At 41.7% G+C, this 15,008-nt stretch overlaps 1 protein-coding gene across 1 annotated transcript in view; it reads right to left on the bottom strand.

The window, feature by feature from the left end:
* Positions 1-15,008, bottom strand: part of LOC309568220 (alpha-tectorin-like) — a gene marked incomplete at its 5' end in the record, with an annotated part of 138,703 nt that overhangs the window by 63,483 nt on the left and 60,212 nt on the right. Inside the window, 3 exons of the mRNA XM_082273880.1 lie at positions 175-736; positions 3,845-4,446; positions 9,526-10,099. Of these exons, the coding sequence (XP_082130006.1) occupies positions 175-736; positions 3,845-4,446; positions 9,526-10,099 (1,738 nt within the window). The remainder of the gene's footprint in view (positions 1-174; positions 737-3,844; positions 4,447-9,525; positions 10,100-15,008) is intronic.

A 15,008-nucleotide genomic window follows, 5' to 3' on the forward strand; every position in this document is an offset into this window, starting at 1 on the left:
CAGGAGGGGCAAGTGCCTATTAAAACATGTGTGTGTTTGTGATTAACCTTTCAATGGTAAGAAGTGACACACTTTGGAAGCAACATGCACATTTCATGTTACAGTAACTCATGTTGCCATATTTGCTAAAAATACAATTTTATTTTCAAGTAAGTTTTTCTAACTAAAACTTACAGCAGGATGTATGGTTCCTCCAGCCAGTGATAGCAATCCCTTGTGTCTGACATGTACTTGCATAGTTTTGTAGCCAGCTACAAGCAGTTTGGACAGCACCAGCATCAATGCAGGAGTCAAAAAGGCAATTCTTGAAAAAAAATCTAGGATTCACTTTGCTGTGGCATTTGGAAAATACACTGCTCCTGTTGGGAATAAAGCCACACAGCTGTTGGGCTTTCCATAATCCATCCACTTTTGTACATGTTGGACATCTGTCTCCACAGCCAACCTGGCAAAATGCGTCCCTTTTTACCCAGCTGTGACCAAACTCATTGACATTCAAACTAATGAAGCCACTAGAGGTCTGCAGGTCATCTTCCATATTTCCATTGTACCTCCCACAGAGGCCATATGTGCTGTTCTGCATGTAGCGGGGAATTGTTACAGACAGAAAGGTCTTCCAGTCATAGACCACCTTTAGGCCAAAGTCTGTTTCAATAACAATATGAAAACCAAATGCAAAAATATTCACTTTGCCATGACCCAACTTTAGAGGCAAATAGAGTCTTTCGTTATTCACCTGGCAAAAGAAGAGAATGTAGTATGTAAATCAATTCACAGTTCATGTGAAATTCATAACAGAGCAGTCTATCACTCACTTCAGAAACTAGCGATAGGCTAATATGAATGTATGAGGGGCAGGAGAAAATGTGTAAGATTTTAAACTATGTAATAGAGTTCATACCTGTATTCCCTATAGGATGGATATCACCACAACCACCAATAGTAAAACTAACTAAAGGTGATTGGGGGGCTATCCAGCCTATATGGAGTACAATGTTGAACTCCATTAGAGAACTAATTCAGAATAGGCTTAACTTATATTCAACATTCCCCTAAACATGTTGTAATGAGTTAGTACAGGTTTAATAACAAGCATTAAAATGACCAGGAAGTGTAAGGCTTGCATAACTAGTAAAGCACAGCATGCCAGAAAAGTAGGGGAACTGAACATTTTGTGCAATACCCCCTAATTCAAAGATTATATATTTTTAGTCTGTTGTTTAACAATGGTTGTTTAATAAAAGGTTATCTAAAGAGATAGCACAGCAGTCAGTGCCTGCTTCGAAGGCTCATTTTGTTTGACAGATACTTTAGACAGAGTTCTATGATAAGGCTTAAAGGCCCTATACAAGAAGTGAATATCAGGCGGCATCGGCCGATTCCATAGAAACCGGCCAGCATTCAGCCCATGTGTACAGCAGCCAGTACAACAGAAGCTGGCCCTTTGGTCAGCATCTGTCAAAGGTACATACTGTAAGTAAAAAAAGGTCTGCCGTTCAGCATCCGATCGGCATTGTCAGCCGAAGGCTGAGAGCACGGATCAGTGTGTTCTGGTGGGGGGTTGTCCCCCAGTCAGAACACAATAGTTTGGTGGGGGAGATCTCTGTACTAACATTAGATAGTTAGTACAGTAGCTCCTCCTGAGGTCTTCAGTTTTTTTATTGTTCAGCCCACTGGGTTGAATGAAAAAAAAAATGAATAGTGTGTATTAGGCCTCAAACTCCACGGCTTTTCACCTAGAGCTACTGAGCTCTGTCCACAGCAAACAGAAGGACAAAGTGATAGAAAAAATCACAGAAAAAGTATAACACTCTCCCTGTATTTTTTCATATTTACCTTACTAAAACTATAATAAATGTATTATTCACCGTAAATAAACAAATAAAAAAACAAAATGACAATACTTTCCCTTTAATGTTGTCCAGACCTTACCTTATGAGCTTTGTGTCCTCCAAAGAATGGAGCAGAAAAGCAAAAAGGGACAATTTTCAATCAAAACACTTTAAAACAATTGAAAATCATGCAATTATAATGAAACTACATTTTAAACCTCTGCAATATCCTGTGCAAAATGAAATGGCTAAAGGATATTCATAAAATAGACTAGTTAAAGTGATTGTAAAGTCTGTTTTTTTTTTTTTTTATAACAAACATGTTATAGTTGTCTGCCCTGTGCAGTGGTTTTGCACAGGGCAGCCCCGATCCTCCTCATCTCGGGTCTCTTTTTGGTGCTCCTAGCCCCTCCCTCCTGATTGGCTCCCTCTCAGCCCTGTCCCCTCTCTCTCCTGATTGGCTAACTAACTTTGATTGACAACCGCAGGAGCCAATGGCACCACGGTAGGGTCTCAGCAAATCAGGAGGGAGAGTCCCGGACAGCCAAGGGACTTGTGGATATCGTTGGACAGAGATGGGGCTCAAGTAAGTATTACAGGGTGCTGGGGAGGCTGTTTCACACAGAAGGCTTTTTATCCTAATGCACAGAATGCATTAAGATAAAAAACCTCCCTGACTTCAAAAAACTCCTTTAAGTACCTTGACTAACTAATACCCCGACATCAAGTTATGGCAAAAAATGGCAACAATTGTTGTTGCAAAAAATAAATAAAATGTATTTTTAATGCATAATGTCCAATGAAAAATAGTCTGCAATAAGTTAAGCAGAGAGGGGACCTAAGGAGTGTTATTATATTCCATTATTGTGCAGCCACTAGCCTGGAGACAGGGATCAAGCCACATTTTTTGACAGCTCAGAGAAAAGTGACGTCAGAAACCTCACTATTCTGTCTGTCCTAGATGCCTGGCTCACACGACTGGGTGATCAGAATAACAACTCTTTGGACAGTTTACATAGTTTAACAGCATGTTTAGCTGTTTACATAGAGCCGGCTCTAAACTGCACGTATAGCCAAAACTTTTTTCAGTTTTAGATAAGGCCAGGGATAATTAACCAGTTCTGGACCGGAAGATTTTCCTCCTTAATGACCAGGTCATATTTTGCGATTCGGCACTGCGTTACTTTAACGGACAATTGCGCTGCCGTACCCAAATAAAATTTATGTCCTTTTTTTTTCCCACAAATAGAGCTTTTTTTTGGTAGAATTTGATCACCTTTGCAATTTTTATTTTTTGCGCTATAAACAAAAAAATAGCGACAATTCTATTCTGAAAAAAAACCAATAACTTTCACTTTCTGCTATATAACATGCTCAAAAAAAATGTAAAAATCAAAATGTTTTAACATTTTAGGTCAATTTGTTTTCTGCTACATATTTTTGGTAAAAAAAATCGCAATAAGCGTAAAAATCGCAGTACGCTGCTGGCGGCGCGCTCGCCCTCTAGCTGCAGGTGCGTTTCCGACGTAGACCTACGTTGTTTCGCGCAGGAGGGCCAGCCTGCTGCAGTTAATTTGCAGTGGGCAGTCCAGAACCAGTTAACCAGGTTATTTTAGTGCAGTCTGTGTACCACTGGGAACACTTCTCTTTACTTCCTGAATGCTACTTGTCAGCATATGAACTGATTGGTTCCTTGTACTGTGCTGTCCTCTCAGACCCTAGATCTGCTGAACAGAGACTGCATTAGGCTGATACCAGGTCAAACTCAGGTACTGATGCCTTAACAAATAAAGTTCTGCACTGATTTGTGTCTTTTATATTTGCCTGGAGTTGAGCTCTAAGTCTTTCAGTAAAAAAATGTATACTGTGACGTTACATGAATATATATATATATATATATATATATATATATATATATATATATATATATATATATGTGTGTGTTTATGAAATATTGAAGATTAAAAAAAAAAAAAAACACTGAAGTTTGTACAAACGTAATACTCACTTACCATGACAGTGTGTTTATATGCCCGATAAATTACAATGTTATAACTGTAAACTTCTATTTCCACTTGCTTTACCCATAGTGCAAGAGAAGAATCTCTATCCTCATTTTTAGCAGTAACTGTAAATCTTGGGACAGTGTCCGCTTTGGAATTAGTAACCGTAGTGCAAAGGATTAGAGAACAGCTACTTTGAAAATCAAATGGGAGTCCATCAAATGTAAGATAATGTCCATATCCTGAGACAATACATGATGCGTCTGTACGGGGCTGACAGTAATACAGCCCATTGTCCTCCATGCAGTATTCTTCATCTTTGCATGGACTAGTCTCACAGTAAACACTGTTGTCTGTCCCATTACAAAAACATAGAGATTTGCAATCCAGATCGATCCAAAAAGTTTCATTTGTGGAAACCTGATGCCCTTCAAAGTTACAGCCACATTCACTCTTAGGAATACACCGCGTACCCTGCAAGGCAAAACCTTCATCACACTGGCATCCTTCAGTGCAACTATCAGTGCAGACTGGGCCAGAGGCAAGGGTTTCACAAGTTTCCGAACAAGTAATGCATTCCTCAAAGTGGCTGTTTTCAGGGCACATTAAGGCTGTGGTATGCAACACAGGTATTATTAATACAGTAATGAAGAAGATATCAACAATACTTCATTTGGGCAAAAACATTCCACCTGATTTTTTTCCATGTACATTTTTTAATGCATGTAATGTAAACAGCTTTGTGACTTTGCAATTTTCTCACTCTGGTCATTTTTCCCCACTATGGTAGTTGTAAGTGAACTTTTTTTGCACTTATCATTTTCTGGGCCCTCCTCCAAAACATTTCCAATACTAAATCATACTTACCTGCAATCAGCTCATGGGATCTACATTGTGTGGTCCGAAAGGCCAGAAGACTGGCTTTCAAATGTAGAAAAGGTCTGTGGCACACAAGCAAAATTCCAAACTCTACACTAAATCCCAAGATTTCAGAAACTTGGTAGTGTTGGACTTGGCAGACCACACATTGAAGATCTCAGAGAAATAATGTTGCTTTCAATATAATCTATTATAAAAGCGAACATGATTTATAAATGGATGATAGGGTTTTTAAAACATTATTGTAAAAATATATCAAATTTTATTAATACATATTATTACAAATTATTGTAAAAATATATCAAATTTTATTAATACATATTAAAAACATACATATAGAAAATTTGTTCTGTGCATATTGTGACAGGAAGTCAGGTAAATCTGTGGATGTAGTCACAGACAGGAGATACATTTCCACCTGGTTTAGAAAATTCACCAATTACTATAGGGTGTTGGCTGCAAAGGTAGCCAGAACTGGCTTAAGGAAGTTGAAAGGCCTTTAGCTGTTCGGAATGAGGAAGTTAAGGCCTCTATAATTTGTCCAAAGGAAGTCTAAGGATTGCTGCCTCCTGACACTGTGTGGGGAGAAGAGGACAGTCAGATGTGTGCCTCCCGACGCTGTGTGGGCATGGGAGAAGGGATGCCCACTGAAGCTGTGTGAGCATGGGGAAGACCTCCTGGAGCGATGTGCGCTGAGGAGGGTAAAAAGTGTGAAGACCTCCTGGAGCGATGTGCGCTGAGGAGGGTAAAAAGTGTGAAGACCTCCTGGAGCGATGTGCGCTGAGGAGGGTAAAAAGTGTGAAGACTTCTCAAGGTGAGAAAATTAATTATTTCTATGTGGAAGAAATAAATTAACTGTTTGCTATGTGAAGAGACAAGCAAAGGGACATGTTCAATGTGAAGAGGAAAAGGGACATGTTCAATGGACATTTGTTGTGTGAAGAAAAAACATGGACTATGGAGTGTCTGCTGTAGGATCAGCAAAGTCTGCCCAACAGTAGGTTGGAGACAGACTTCATTAGATAGGTTCCTGTGTGTGAGAAGGTAGGTGGGTGTGAGAAGGTAGCCGCCCACAGTGGCAAGGATTTATTTTGTGTTTTATTTTATTTTGGATCTTTCTGGTGAAGAAAATTGCATGAATAAACCAAACTGTTGTTTGCAACCACTTCTCGGCTATCTCCCTGTGTAACGAATCCCCCCAAGGGGTCATCCACGCCCGCCACTGAGCTAATCTCCCACAATATACATCAAGCAATTAATCCAAAATTTCTCGACATGTTTCGCTATATGAATATGGCTTCTTCAGGAATTTGCGGATATTGCTACACATATGTTGATAAAGTAATAAACAGACAATTCAATTAATTGTCTGTTTATTATTTTATCAGCATATATGAGCAATATCTACAATCTCCTGAAGAAGCTATATTCATATAGCGAAACATGTCGAGAAATTTTGGATTAATTGCTTGATGTATATGCACAGAACAAATTTTCTATATGTATGTTTTTAATATTTATTAATAAAAATGTCATATATTTTTACATTATGTTTTGTGTTCTTCGCACCTTAAAAACCCTATCATCCAGTGTACTTTTGCTTTTTGATTAAGTTATGCAGGGTGTGGTGCGGTAATTTGTCTATTGGTACACTCATCCATAGTCATTTCTTTAATACCTATGATTTATAAATGTACAACCAGCTAATTCTTTCAAAAAACAGAAAAACAAAGGTTACTGGACTGAATAGGTTGAAAACATCTTTAAATAGACTCCCCAGTATCACAGTCAGGGCTGCTGTTAGAAATCACAGGGCCCCGTACAGCCTACCTGGCAGGGCCCCCCCCCCCCCCGAATATATCAAAACAATATTTTCACAAAAATACACTAAAATCATTAGCGGACAAAAACATAACAGAGAACCCGTATGAATTAGCCCGTTTTAATTGTTTTTTACATTAGAAAAAAATTATATATATTTTTTTAAATGTTAAAAATGTTTACAATTATTTTATTTCACAGTTTTTTCAAATGATTCATTACAATGTTTAAAGTTTTTTTTTTACAACTTGTTATTTTTTTTTAGGACAGAGAAGCCTGCAGCGCTGCGGGGGGGGGGGGAGGGATTGGCAAAGTGAAAGGGGGGCACACAGGGGGGGGCGGGAGTTAGAAGCAGGCAGAACAGGAAGGGGGGATCAGTGTAATTACAGGAACGATGCCCTGTGTCTCTCCCTGCAGCAGCTGAAAGCTGGCAGGAGGGGGAGAAACTGGCTGTCAGCTGCTGCATAGAGCCACACAGGGCTTTCTTCTGTAATTGCCCCTCTACCCGACCACACCGATTCCCAGTGCTGTTGGGGCCCCCTTGTGTGCAAGTAAAGGTAGAAAAACCACACTCAGGTAGATGAAAGCAGATGAAAGCAAATAAAGTGGTTTATTCTTCAAATAGATAAATGAACAATGAGAAATTTTTATTCTCAATTTTTCTAATTGACCGTTTTTCACCCTCCATTCATTTGTTTGGTTGCTTTTCTTTAGTCATTCACAAGTACATTTTAATATCATCTGTTTCATGAAGCATGCCTTTATAATTTATGTTTTATGTTTACACAGGGATATATAGAAGATGATGTGTTTATCTATATACATAAGTTTTCAACCTTTTCATCATCTTCCCCTGTGTCTATGCCGTTTTTGGATTCTTCCTTTGTGTCAACAATGTTTTTAAATGTCACAAATCATTGGTATATATTATGTAAGCCAATTATTTTATACACTTAATGTTTGTTGTCATGCTACTTTGCTTCACTAGGAGGCATTTTCATGTGTACGTCTTTTCATGTCCCAGGTGCTGAATCACGGTTTAATCGGTTCCTCAATGAAAGATCATTGAGTTAATCACACAAATGTGCAAGCAATTACATTAACCATCTAGAGTTTGTATATAAAAAAACGATTTCCGTTATTCATCACTACGGTTATGAGTAAGCGGCCATGTGAGCCGTGAAACGCGTTAACCTGGACATCTGTTCCCTGTTCCACTGTCTGTTCATTTATCTATTTGAAGAATAAACCACTTTATTTGCTTTCATCTGCTTTCATCTACCTGAGTGCGGTTTTTCTACCTTTACTTGCAAACTTCCGGATGACGGGTCTTACCAGCACCAGGTCAAGTTGACACACCTGAGCGGCTTTGTTTCTCTCTATTCCTACTGGGGCCCCCTTGTGTGCCCGGGCCCCCTACAAGAGGACTGGTGGTCCCCCCTATCAGCGGCCCTTATAACAGTTCATAAATAAATACACCAATACATGAATATTAATGCGGTATTAAATTCCAAACCAACAATGTAATACATCGCAGCTTACTAATCCTTAGATGTGGGAGCTGCATTTGTTTTCTTTTTTTAGGCTTTATTTCATTCGGTTTTTACCTGGTGATCCCTGCCAGTAACATACTCCCTGTTTTACAATGCCCCCACTCTTGATGAATGAGAACAGGGGCATATTTGGACAGCAGCATTGTCTGTCTGGGGGAAAGGGAGTGTTAGATGTACTAGCAGATTTAGATACACTAACAAATCAAAGATTGCCTTTCATTCACTGAAAAAAATACAAGCTGTTCTGTAAATAGGAGCAGTGCCGAGACAGTGACCCCTTGGAGGGACCTGGGACTGCGACTATCAATACAGTAGTTGTGATTACTAAAATGATTTTGCAGCTTCCATGACTGGACCAATTTATTCAGTTCAGCTCCGGAAGGTTTACCCCCCTTCATGACCAGGTAATTTTTTGCGATACGGCACTGCGTTATTTTAACTGACAACTGCGCAGTCGTGCGACGTTGTACCCAAATAAAATTGATGTCCTTTTTTCCCACAAGTAGAGCTTTCTTTTGGTGGTATTTGATCACCTTTGCGCTTTTTATTTTTTGTGCTATAAACAAAAAAATAACGTTTTGCTAAAAAAACACATCCAATAAAAAAATGTAAAAAATCCAATTTCTTCATCAATTTCGTCCAATATATATTCTGCTACATGTTTTTAATAAAAAAAATTCCAATAAGCGTATATTGATTGGTTTGCACAAAAGTTATAGCATCTCCAAACTATGGCATACTTTTTATTTATTTATTTTTTACTAGAAATGGCAGTGATTAGCGACTTAAAGCGGGACTGCGACATTGCGGCATTGCTTTTGAAACTTTTTTGGGGACCAGTGACACCAATACAGTGATCAGTTGTAAAAAATAGGCACTGTCACTGTACTAATGACACTGGCAGGGAAGGGGATAACATAAGGGGGGATCAAAGGTTTAAATGTGTACCTAGGGGGTGCTTGCTAACTGTGGGGGATGTGCTTTAACTGTGGGAAGACAGAGATCCATGTTCCTGCTTGACAGAATTACAGAATCTCTGTCTTCCCTACTAACAGAAAAGCGATCTGCCTTGTTTACATAGGCAGATTGCCATTCTCCCTCTGTCATGAACGATCGGCATTTCCGGCGGACATCGGGTCTGCCAGACCTGCTGATTGGCTCCCGCTGTGATTGGACACGCTGTGATTGTGCTTTTTTCCAGTGGCAAGACCCGGAAGTGCAGAATCACATACCTGTACGTGATTCTGCGCACAGGAGTTGCTGTTCCGCAGTAAATGTACGTGGGGCGGTCGGCGAGAAGTTAACTATACAATAAAATTTATACTTAAACTTTCGTTTTAAACCACCTGGCACACAGAAATGAGTGCAAGTAAATATTACCAAAATATTATGATAAACTCTGCATTTGTAAGTAAGAATTAAAATGAATAAACTTACGGCAGAAGGTTCTACTCCTCCACTGGCCAACATCTACAGCAGCATTTTGGCACGCCATTGCATAACGACTAACAGAGTCACATAGCTCTGTTTGGTTACCTCCACTTTGGCACAGGCGAAACAGACAAGTTCTGTAATATGCGGATACATTAACAACAGCATGACAGTCCAGAAAAGAGCTATTGCTTGGATCATTGATAATTCCACATTTGGAACGGCTTCTATAATACTTCAATAGTTCAGAGTCATTGTTGCAGGCTTTTAGCAAATCCCCACATTCTCCATTGCAGATCTCATCAAAAGTTGTCCAACTCTCTAAGAATATAGCAACGTTATCCGTACACTTTCCATTTGGGAAGCAAAACTCGTCCTCACTGTTTCCATTGAAATAACCACACAATCCTCCTGTACAATTGTAGTACAAGGTAGAAAGAGTGATGTAAAGCAGGCCTTGGTCTGAATACTGTATTCTAACAAATCCTTCAGATTCAATGACTGTTCCATTTCTGTTACGGTACATTTCCAGCTCACCAGAAGGCAGGTAAAAGGGAAGTTCAATCTGAAATCCATTAACCTTAAAAAGATACATTTTCTTAAATTTAACTGTAAGCAGAGTCAGATTCATCATTAGACACAATAGGTATGTGCTTATATTGGCCACGTTTCTTTCCTATTATCAATAGAAATACATTCATCTCATATACAATTTTTTAACATTCTCACAATGTTTTAAGCTAGATTAGTAGCAATTATAGCAAGGAATTTTGTGTCTAAGGTTGGGTTAACACTATTGCGGCTCTGTCTGGGTACGTTTGCACCCAAACAGATGCCTATTCATTTAAATGGTCTGTTGTACCTAAAGAAAACACAGGAAAATGGTCCCCAACCCTCTTTCCAAATTGGACTCGCAGGAAACGACATGGTCCTGCAGAACCATTTGATTTCCCACACTGGAAAACTTGTCATGTTTTCATATGCTATTAAGAAATAATGGCATCCCCACGCATCTGCTAAAGAGCAACATATTTCCATGTGGTCATGCCTGCGGGTGTGGGACTGCGTGAGATTTACACATCCTTCAGCATCTGCAATAGTGTGAACCTAGGCTACAACCCTATTCAGACTTGTGATTGGACCATTTGACTTGTGATTGGACCCAGCAGAGGTTCCCGCAGCTTTTAGCCATTAATCACAATAATCAATCATTCATGCAGTCTGTGCTCAGGGCCAATCGCCTTCAGGTAATCAGTGCATGAGCAAATACATGCGATCAGCCATCAGGAGCTGTCAGACTTCAATTTGGTTTACTGCCCCAACCTACTGGGTCTCTTGCAGCTAATCGCAAATAGCCCATTCACAAGTGTAAATGGGGCCTAAAACAGGTGATCCCAGCAGAGGCTTATTGCCGCTAGAGGTTGTACAAGCAGTGATGGAAATTTAACCCTGGGTATTTATGAAAATGCTACATTTGGTCTAGACACTTTAAGTTTAGGTCCTCCAATCTCATTCTTTACAATTTGAGTATTTTCCTCAATTTATGAAATATTTATATCACTCCTCCAAAACAGTAAATTAAAATTTGTTAGGTCCCTGAGAGAATAAACAATGGTTGCAATTAGGGCTGCTGAATATAATCGAAAGATCGATGCATCGCGATTTTACCCTTCGCGATTCTGCATCGATGCGGGTTACCGGCATAATCGATTAGGAAATGACGCCATCAGCCGCGGCCACGCCCTATCGCGCAAGGGAGAAAAAGTCACAAGATTGGCAGCGGATTGGTGGGTTAGTGGCGGGAGCTTAATAAAAAGGCTCCGCCCCTCCCCTTCCGTCTCTTTGACCCAGGCCGAGGCGCAGCAAGACATCCCCCGCGTGTATCGGCGTCCCACCTGCGGCCTTGCAGCCAAGAAGCCAGCCAGCCAGCCAACCCACAAGCCAGAAGCCAGTCCACACTCCACAGCACAGGAGCGAGGAGCCCCAAGTGCGTCCCCATCGCAGCCAGCCAGCGCCGCCAGCCTGACCGTAGCCGACCGTCCCAGGCCCAGCCGCCGCCACGCTGCCACTGCCAGTAAAGCCAGCCGCCTGCCACAGAGCAGCTCAGCACCTGTCCCCCTCTGCAATGCAGTGCACAACAACCCACACAGTCACACAGCAGCAGGTATGTACTGGTCCGAACAAATAATTGTATAATCATGACATTCATGGGGGTCTCGTCTGTATCTCTGGGGGATGTCTGATGGGGGGGCTAGGACAGGGGACGGTCGGTCGGGCCCGGGGGTACTGTTCTGCTGTGGCAGTCTGGCAGCCAGGGGGGCTCTCTCTGAGTGTCAGTGGGGGCCTGGGGGTCTCTGTCAGTGTCAGCTGTGGGGGTCTGGGCAAAGGGGGGACTCACTCAGTGTTTGTCAGTGCTGTGGGGGATTGGGGGAGGTGTGGGACAGTGGGACATCCAGGTCTCTGTCAGTGTCACTGTCAGCTGTGGGGGTCTGGGCAAGGGGGGGACTCACTCTCAGTGTTTGTCAGTGCTGTGGGGGATTGGAGAAGGTGTGGGACAGTGGGGGGGAGGGGGGTCTCTGTCAGTGTCACTGTCACTGTCATAGGCAGCTGTGGGGTAAGGGGGGGCCCCGGGGGTTTTGGCTCAGTGCATGCATAAGAGGGAGTCTGACAGACAGACAGTCATATTTTATGAAAGATGTTGCTTGGTTGACTTGTTGCGGCTTAGTTTACAAGTGGTATTTTTTTATTTTTTTTTTTAAACACTGACAGAGTTTGGCAACTTATGTCATCCGTCTCCGTCACATATGTGGTAGTATGGTGGTAATGGCAGAAGGAGAAAAAGATCGAGAGATAAAAAATGCACCTAGCCTTTTAAGAGCAAACATCTGGGCACATTTCGGATTTTACGAACACACAGGGAAGCGTGAGTTGGACAAGACACACGCCGTATGTAAAGCCTGTCACACAAAAATAAATACCTAGGGAATACTACGAACTTGAGAAACCATGTTAGCCGTTTTCACTCTGAGTTAGTAACACCTGTCGCCACCAGCAGTGCCACCACTGCCAAGGAAAGACTGCTAGACCCAGATCAGCCAAGAATTGATGCCATACTGTCAACTTATCCGCCCAACTCAGAAAAAGGGAAGAAACTAACCAAAGCTGTGGCAGCTTTCATCGTCAAGGACCTACGGCCTTACTCAGTTGTGGACAACGCCGGGTTTCGCTACCTTGTGAAGATGCTAGAGCCACGTTATAAGATCCCATCACGCAGTCACTTAAAAGAAAACGTTATACCTGCACTCTACCACGACACCAAAGCTCAGGTACTTGCGTCAATGAACCAAGCCAGTCGAGTCGCAATAACGTGTGATTCATGGACTTCAGTCACAACGGAGTCCTATGTTACAATAACAGCACATTACGTTACTAAGGACTGGCAGGTCTTGTCACATGTGTTGCAAACAAGAGCCATTTATGAGTCTCACACAGGTGCTCATCTGGCAGAGCTACTGTCTCATGTCGTGGAAGAATGGCAGCTGTCTGATAAATCTGTAGTGCTTGTGACCGACAACGCGGGGAACATGACAGTTGCAGCTCAAGTTGGTAAATTTCCTCATGTTAAATGTTTTGCCCATACACTCAATCTTGCATGTCAGCGGGCACTGAAAGGGGCCACGCTCTCCAGGCTTCTCGCCAGAGTGCGACGAATATCCACATTCTTCCATCGCAGCACTAGAGCAAGCCACTGTCTAAAAGAGAAACATAAATGTCTGGGCCTGAAGAATCATAAGCTAATAACTGATGTGCCAACAAGATGGAACAGCGCATATGACATGGTCGAGAGGTTCTTAGAACAACAACCTGCAGTTTGTGCCACCTTGCTGTCTCCAGAAGTCAGAAAAGGAGAGTCTGATCTCTGCACTCTCAATGAAACAGATGTGTCAAATGCAGAGGACGCTGTGAGTGCATTAAAGCCAATGAAGGATGCAACCTTGCTGATGTCAGAAGAGCGCAACCCAACAGTGTCTCTCATTGCCCCTCTAAATGCACAACTGCTCCAGAGCATGACAGACACCATGGGAGACACACCCATGACCCATGAGATCAAGAATGCCATCAAAACAGATCTCCTGAAGAGGTACAGCAGTGAGGCAGAGAAGAAGATCCTTCATACAGCCTCTGCACTGGATCCTCGCTTTAAAGGACTGCCTTTTATTCTCACAGAGGAGGAGAGATCGGAGATATACAGAGGAGTGACTGAGGAGGCTGCATCTTTGGAGGTAATTAGAATTTCATCATGTTTTCTCCCAGACAGCTAGAAGCTCAGCTACATTGTGTTGTGTAATAACATGCCCTGATTCACTGATGCGGTGTGGGAAGTGGAACTGTATGGTATGGATTACCGTGCAGTTTCCCACACCTCATCAATGAATCACACTCTTAGTCAGTTCAGCTCTTCTTATACTATTATCTTTTGTTCAAACACACAGATTACATCTAGTAGAAGGACAGTGGGCTGGGCATGGGCATTGGGCAGTAATCGTGATGCATCGTGATGCATCGCGGAATCGAATCGTATCGAATCGCGACCCTAATAATCGTAATCGCATTGAATCGTGAGGTAAGTGAAGATGCGCAGCCCTAGTTGCAATATACTTTGGAATATATAGATCCTTGTTCACATTAAGGCTGACAAGGAACATTCTTCTTTTAAAATGTAAAGGTGTAAGACACCTCTTGTGACCCTTTTAGATGCACTTGGTCTACAAATAAGTTGCTTCAGGCTGCCAGGAGGAACATTCTTCAATATGTTGTTTGCCACATCCTGTGCCATAGGGCACCCCGCAAAGCTACATCTCCCTTCGTCTCCAAACACATAGTGTGTGTCAGCTTTTTTGGAGGGTTAGCAGAGCATTGGGTGGTTTCTTGAGACATTGAGATAAATCTAGAACAAGAAGGGGGCAGTACTGTGGAAAGAGAGGTGCTGCTGGTCACAAAATCAGTCTGGGCTGGGCAGAGCTTGACATAGAGAGGTGCTGCTTATAACTAAATCAGGCAGCAATGGCTGGGAAAAGGTGCTGATCATCACTAACCCAGGCAGCACTGCCATTATAATGTCAGTACTGCACATCGTAAAAACTATGAAGAATTGTGCAACCGATGGGCTGGTTTCCCTCGATGTTTCACAGCCGGAAGTCGGAACCGAGGATGGAAAAAATGTACAAAAATTCTCCTACGACAAAGGCTTTTTGTTATTTGTTGTTTGTGATCATGTGCAATCTTTTTTATCTGATATTTCTCGTATGAAAGACATACGAAAACAGTACACATTGAATGAAAATCGTTCGTTCTGTTCTGGTACAAGAAAAATTTTGGAAAAATCAGAAAATTGTATGATTGTTCCTCGGATAAAAATGTTCACACGATTTTCTTATAGTGTGTACGGGCCATAAAAGTGAGTTTTGAGATGACTGGTCATCCAGCGC

This window comes from Pelophylax lessonae (assembly GCF_965119305.1).
Source record: "Pelophylax lessonae genome assembly, chromosome: 12".
Taxonomy (NCBI): Eukaryota; Metazoa; Chordata; class Amphibia; order Anura; family Ranidae; genus Pelophylax; species Pelophylax lessonae.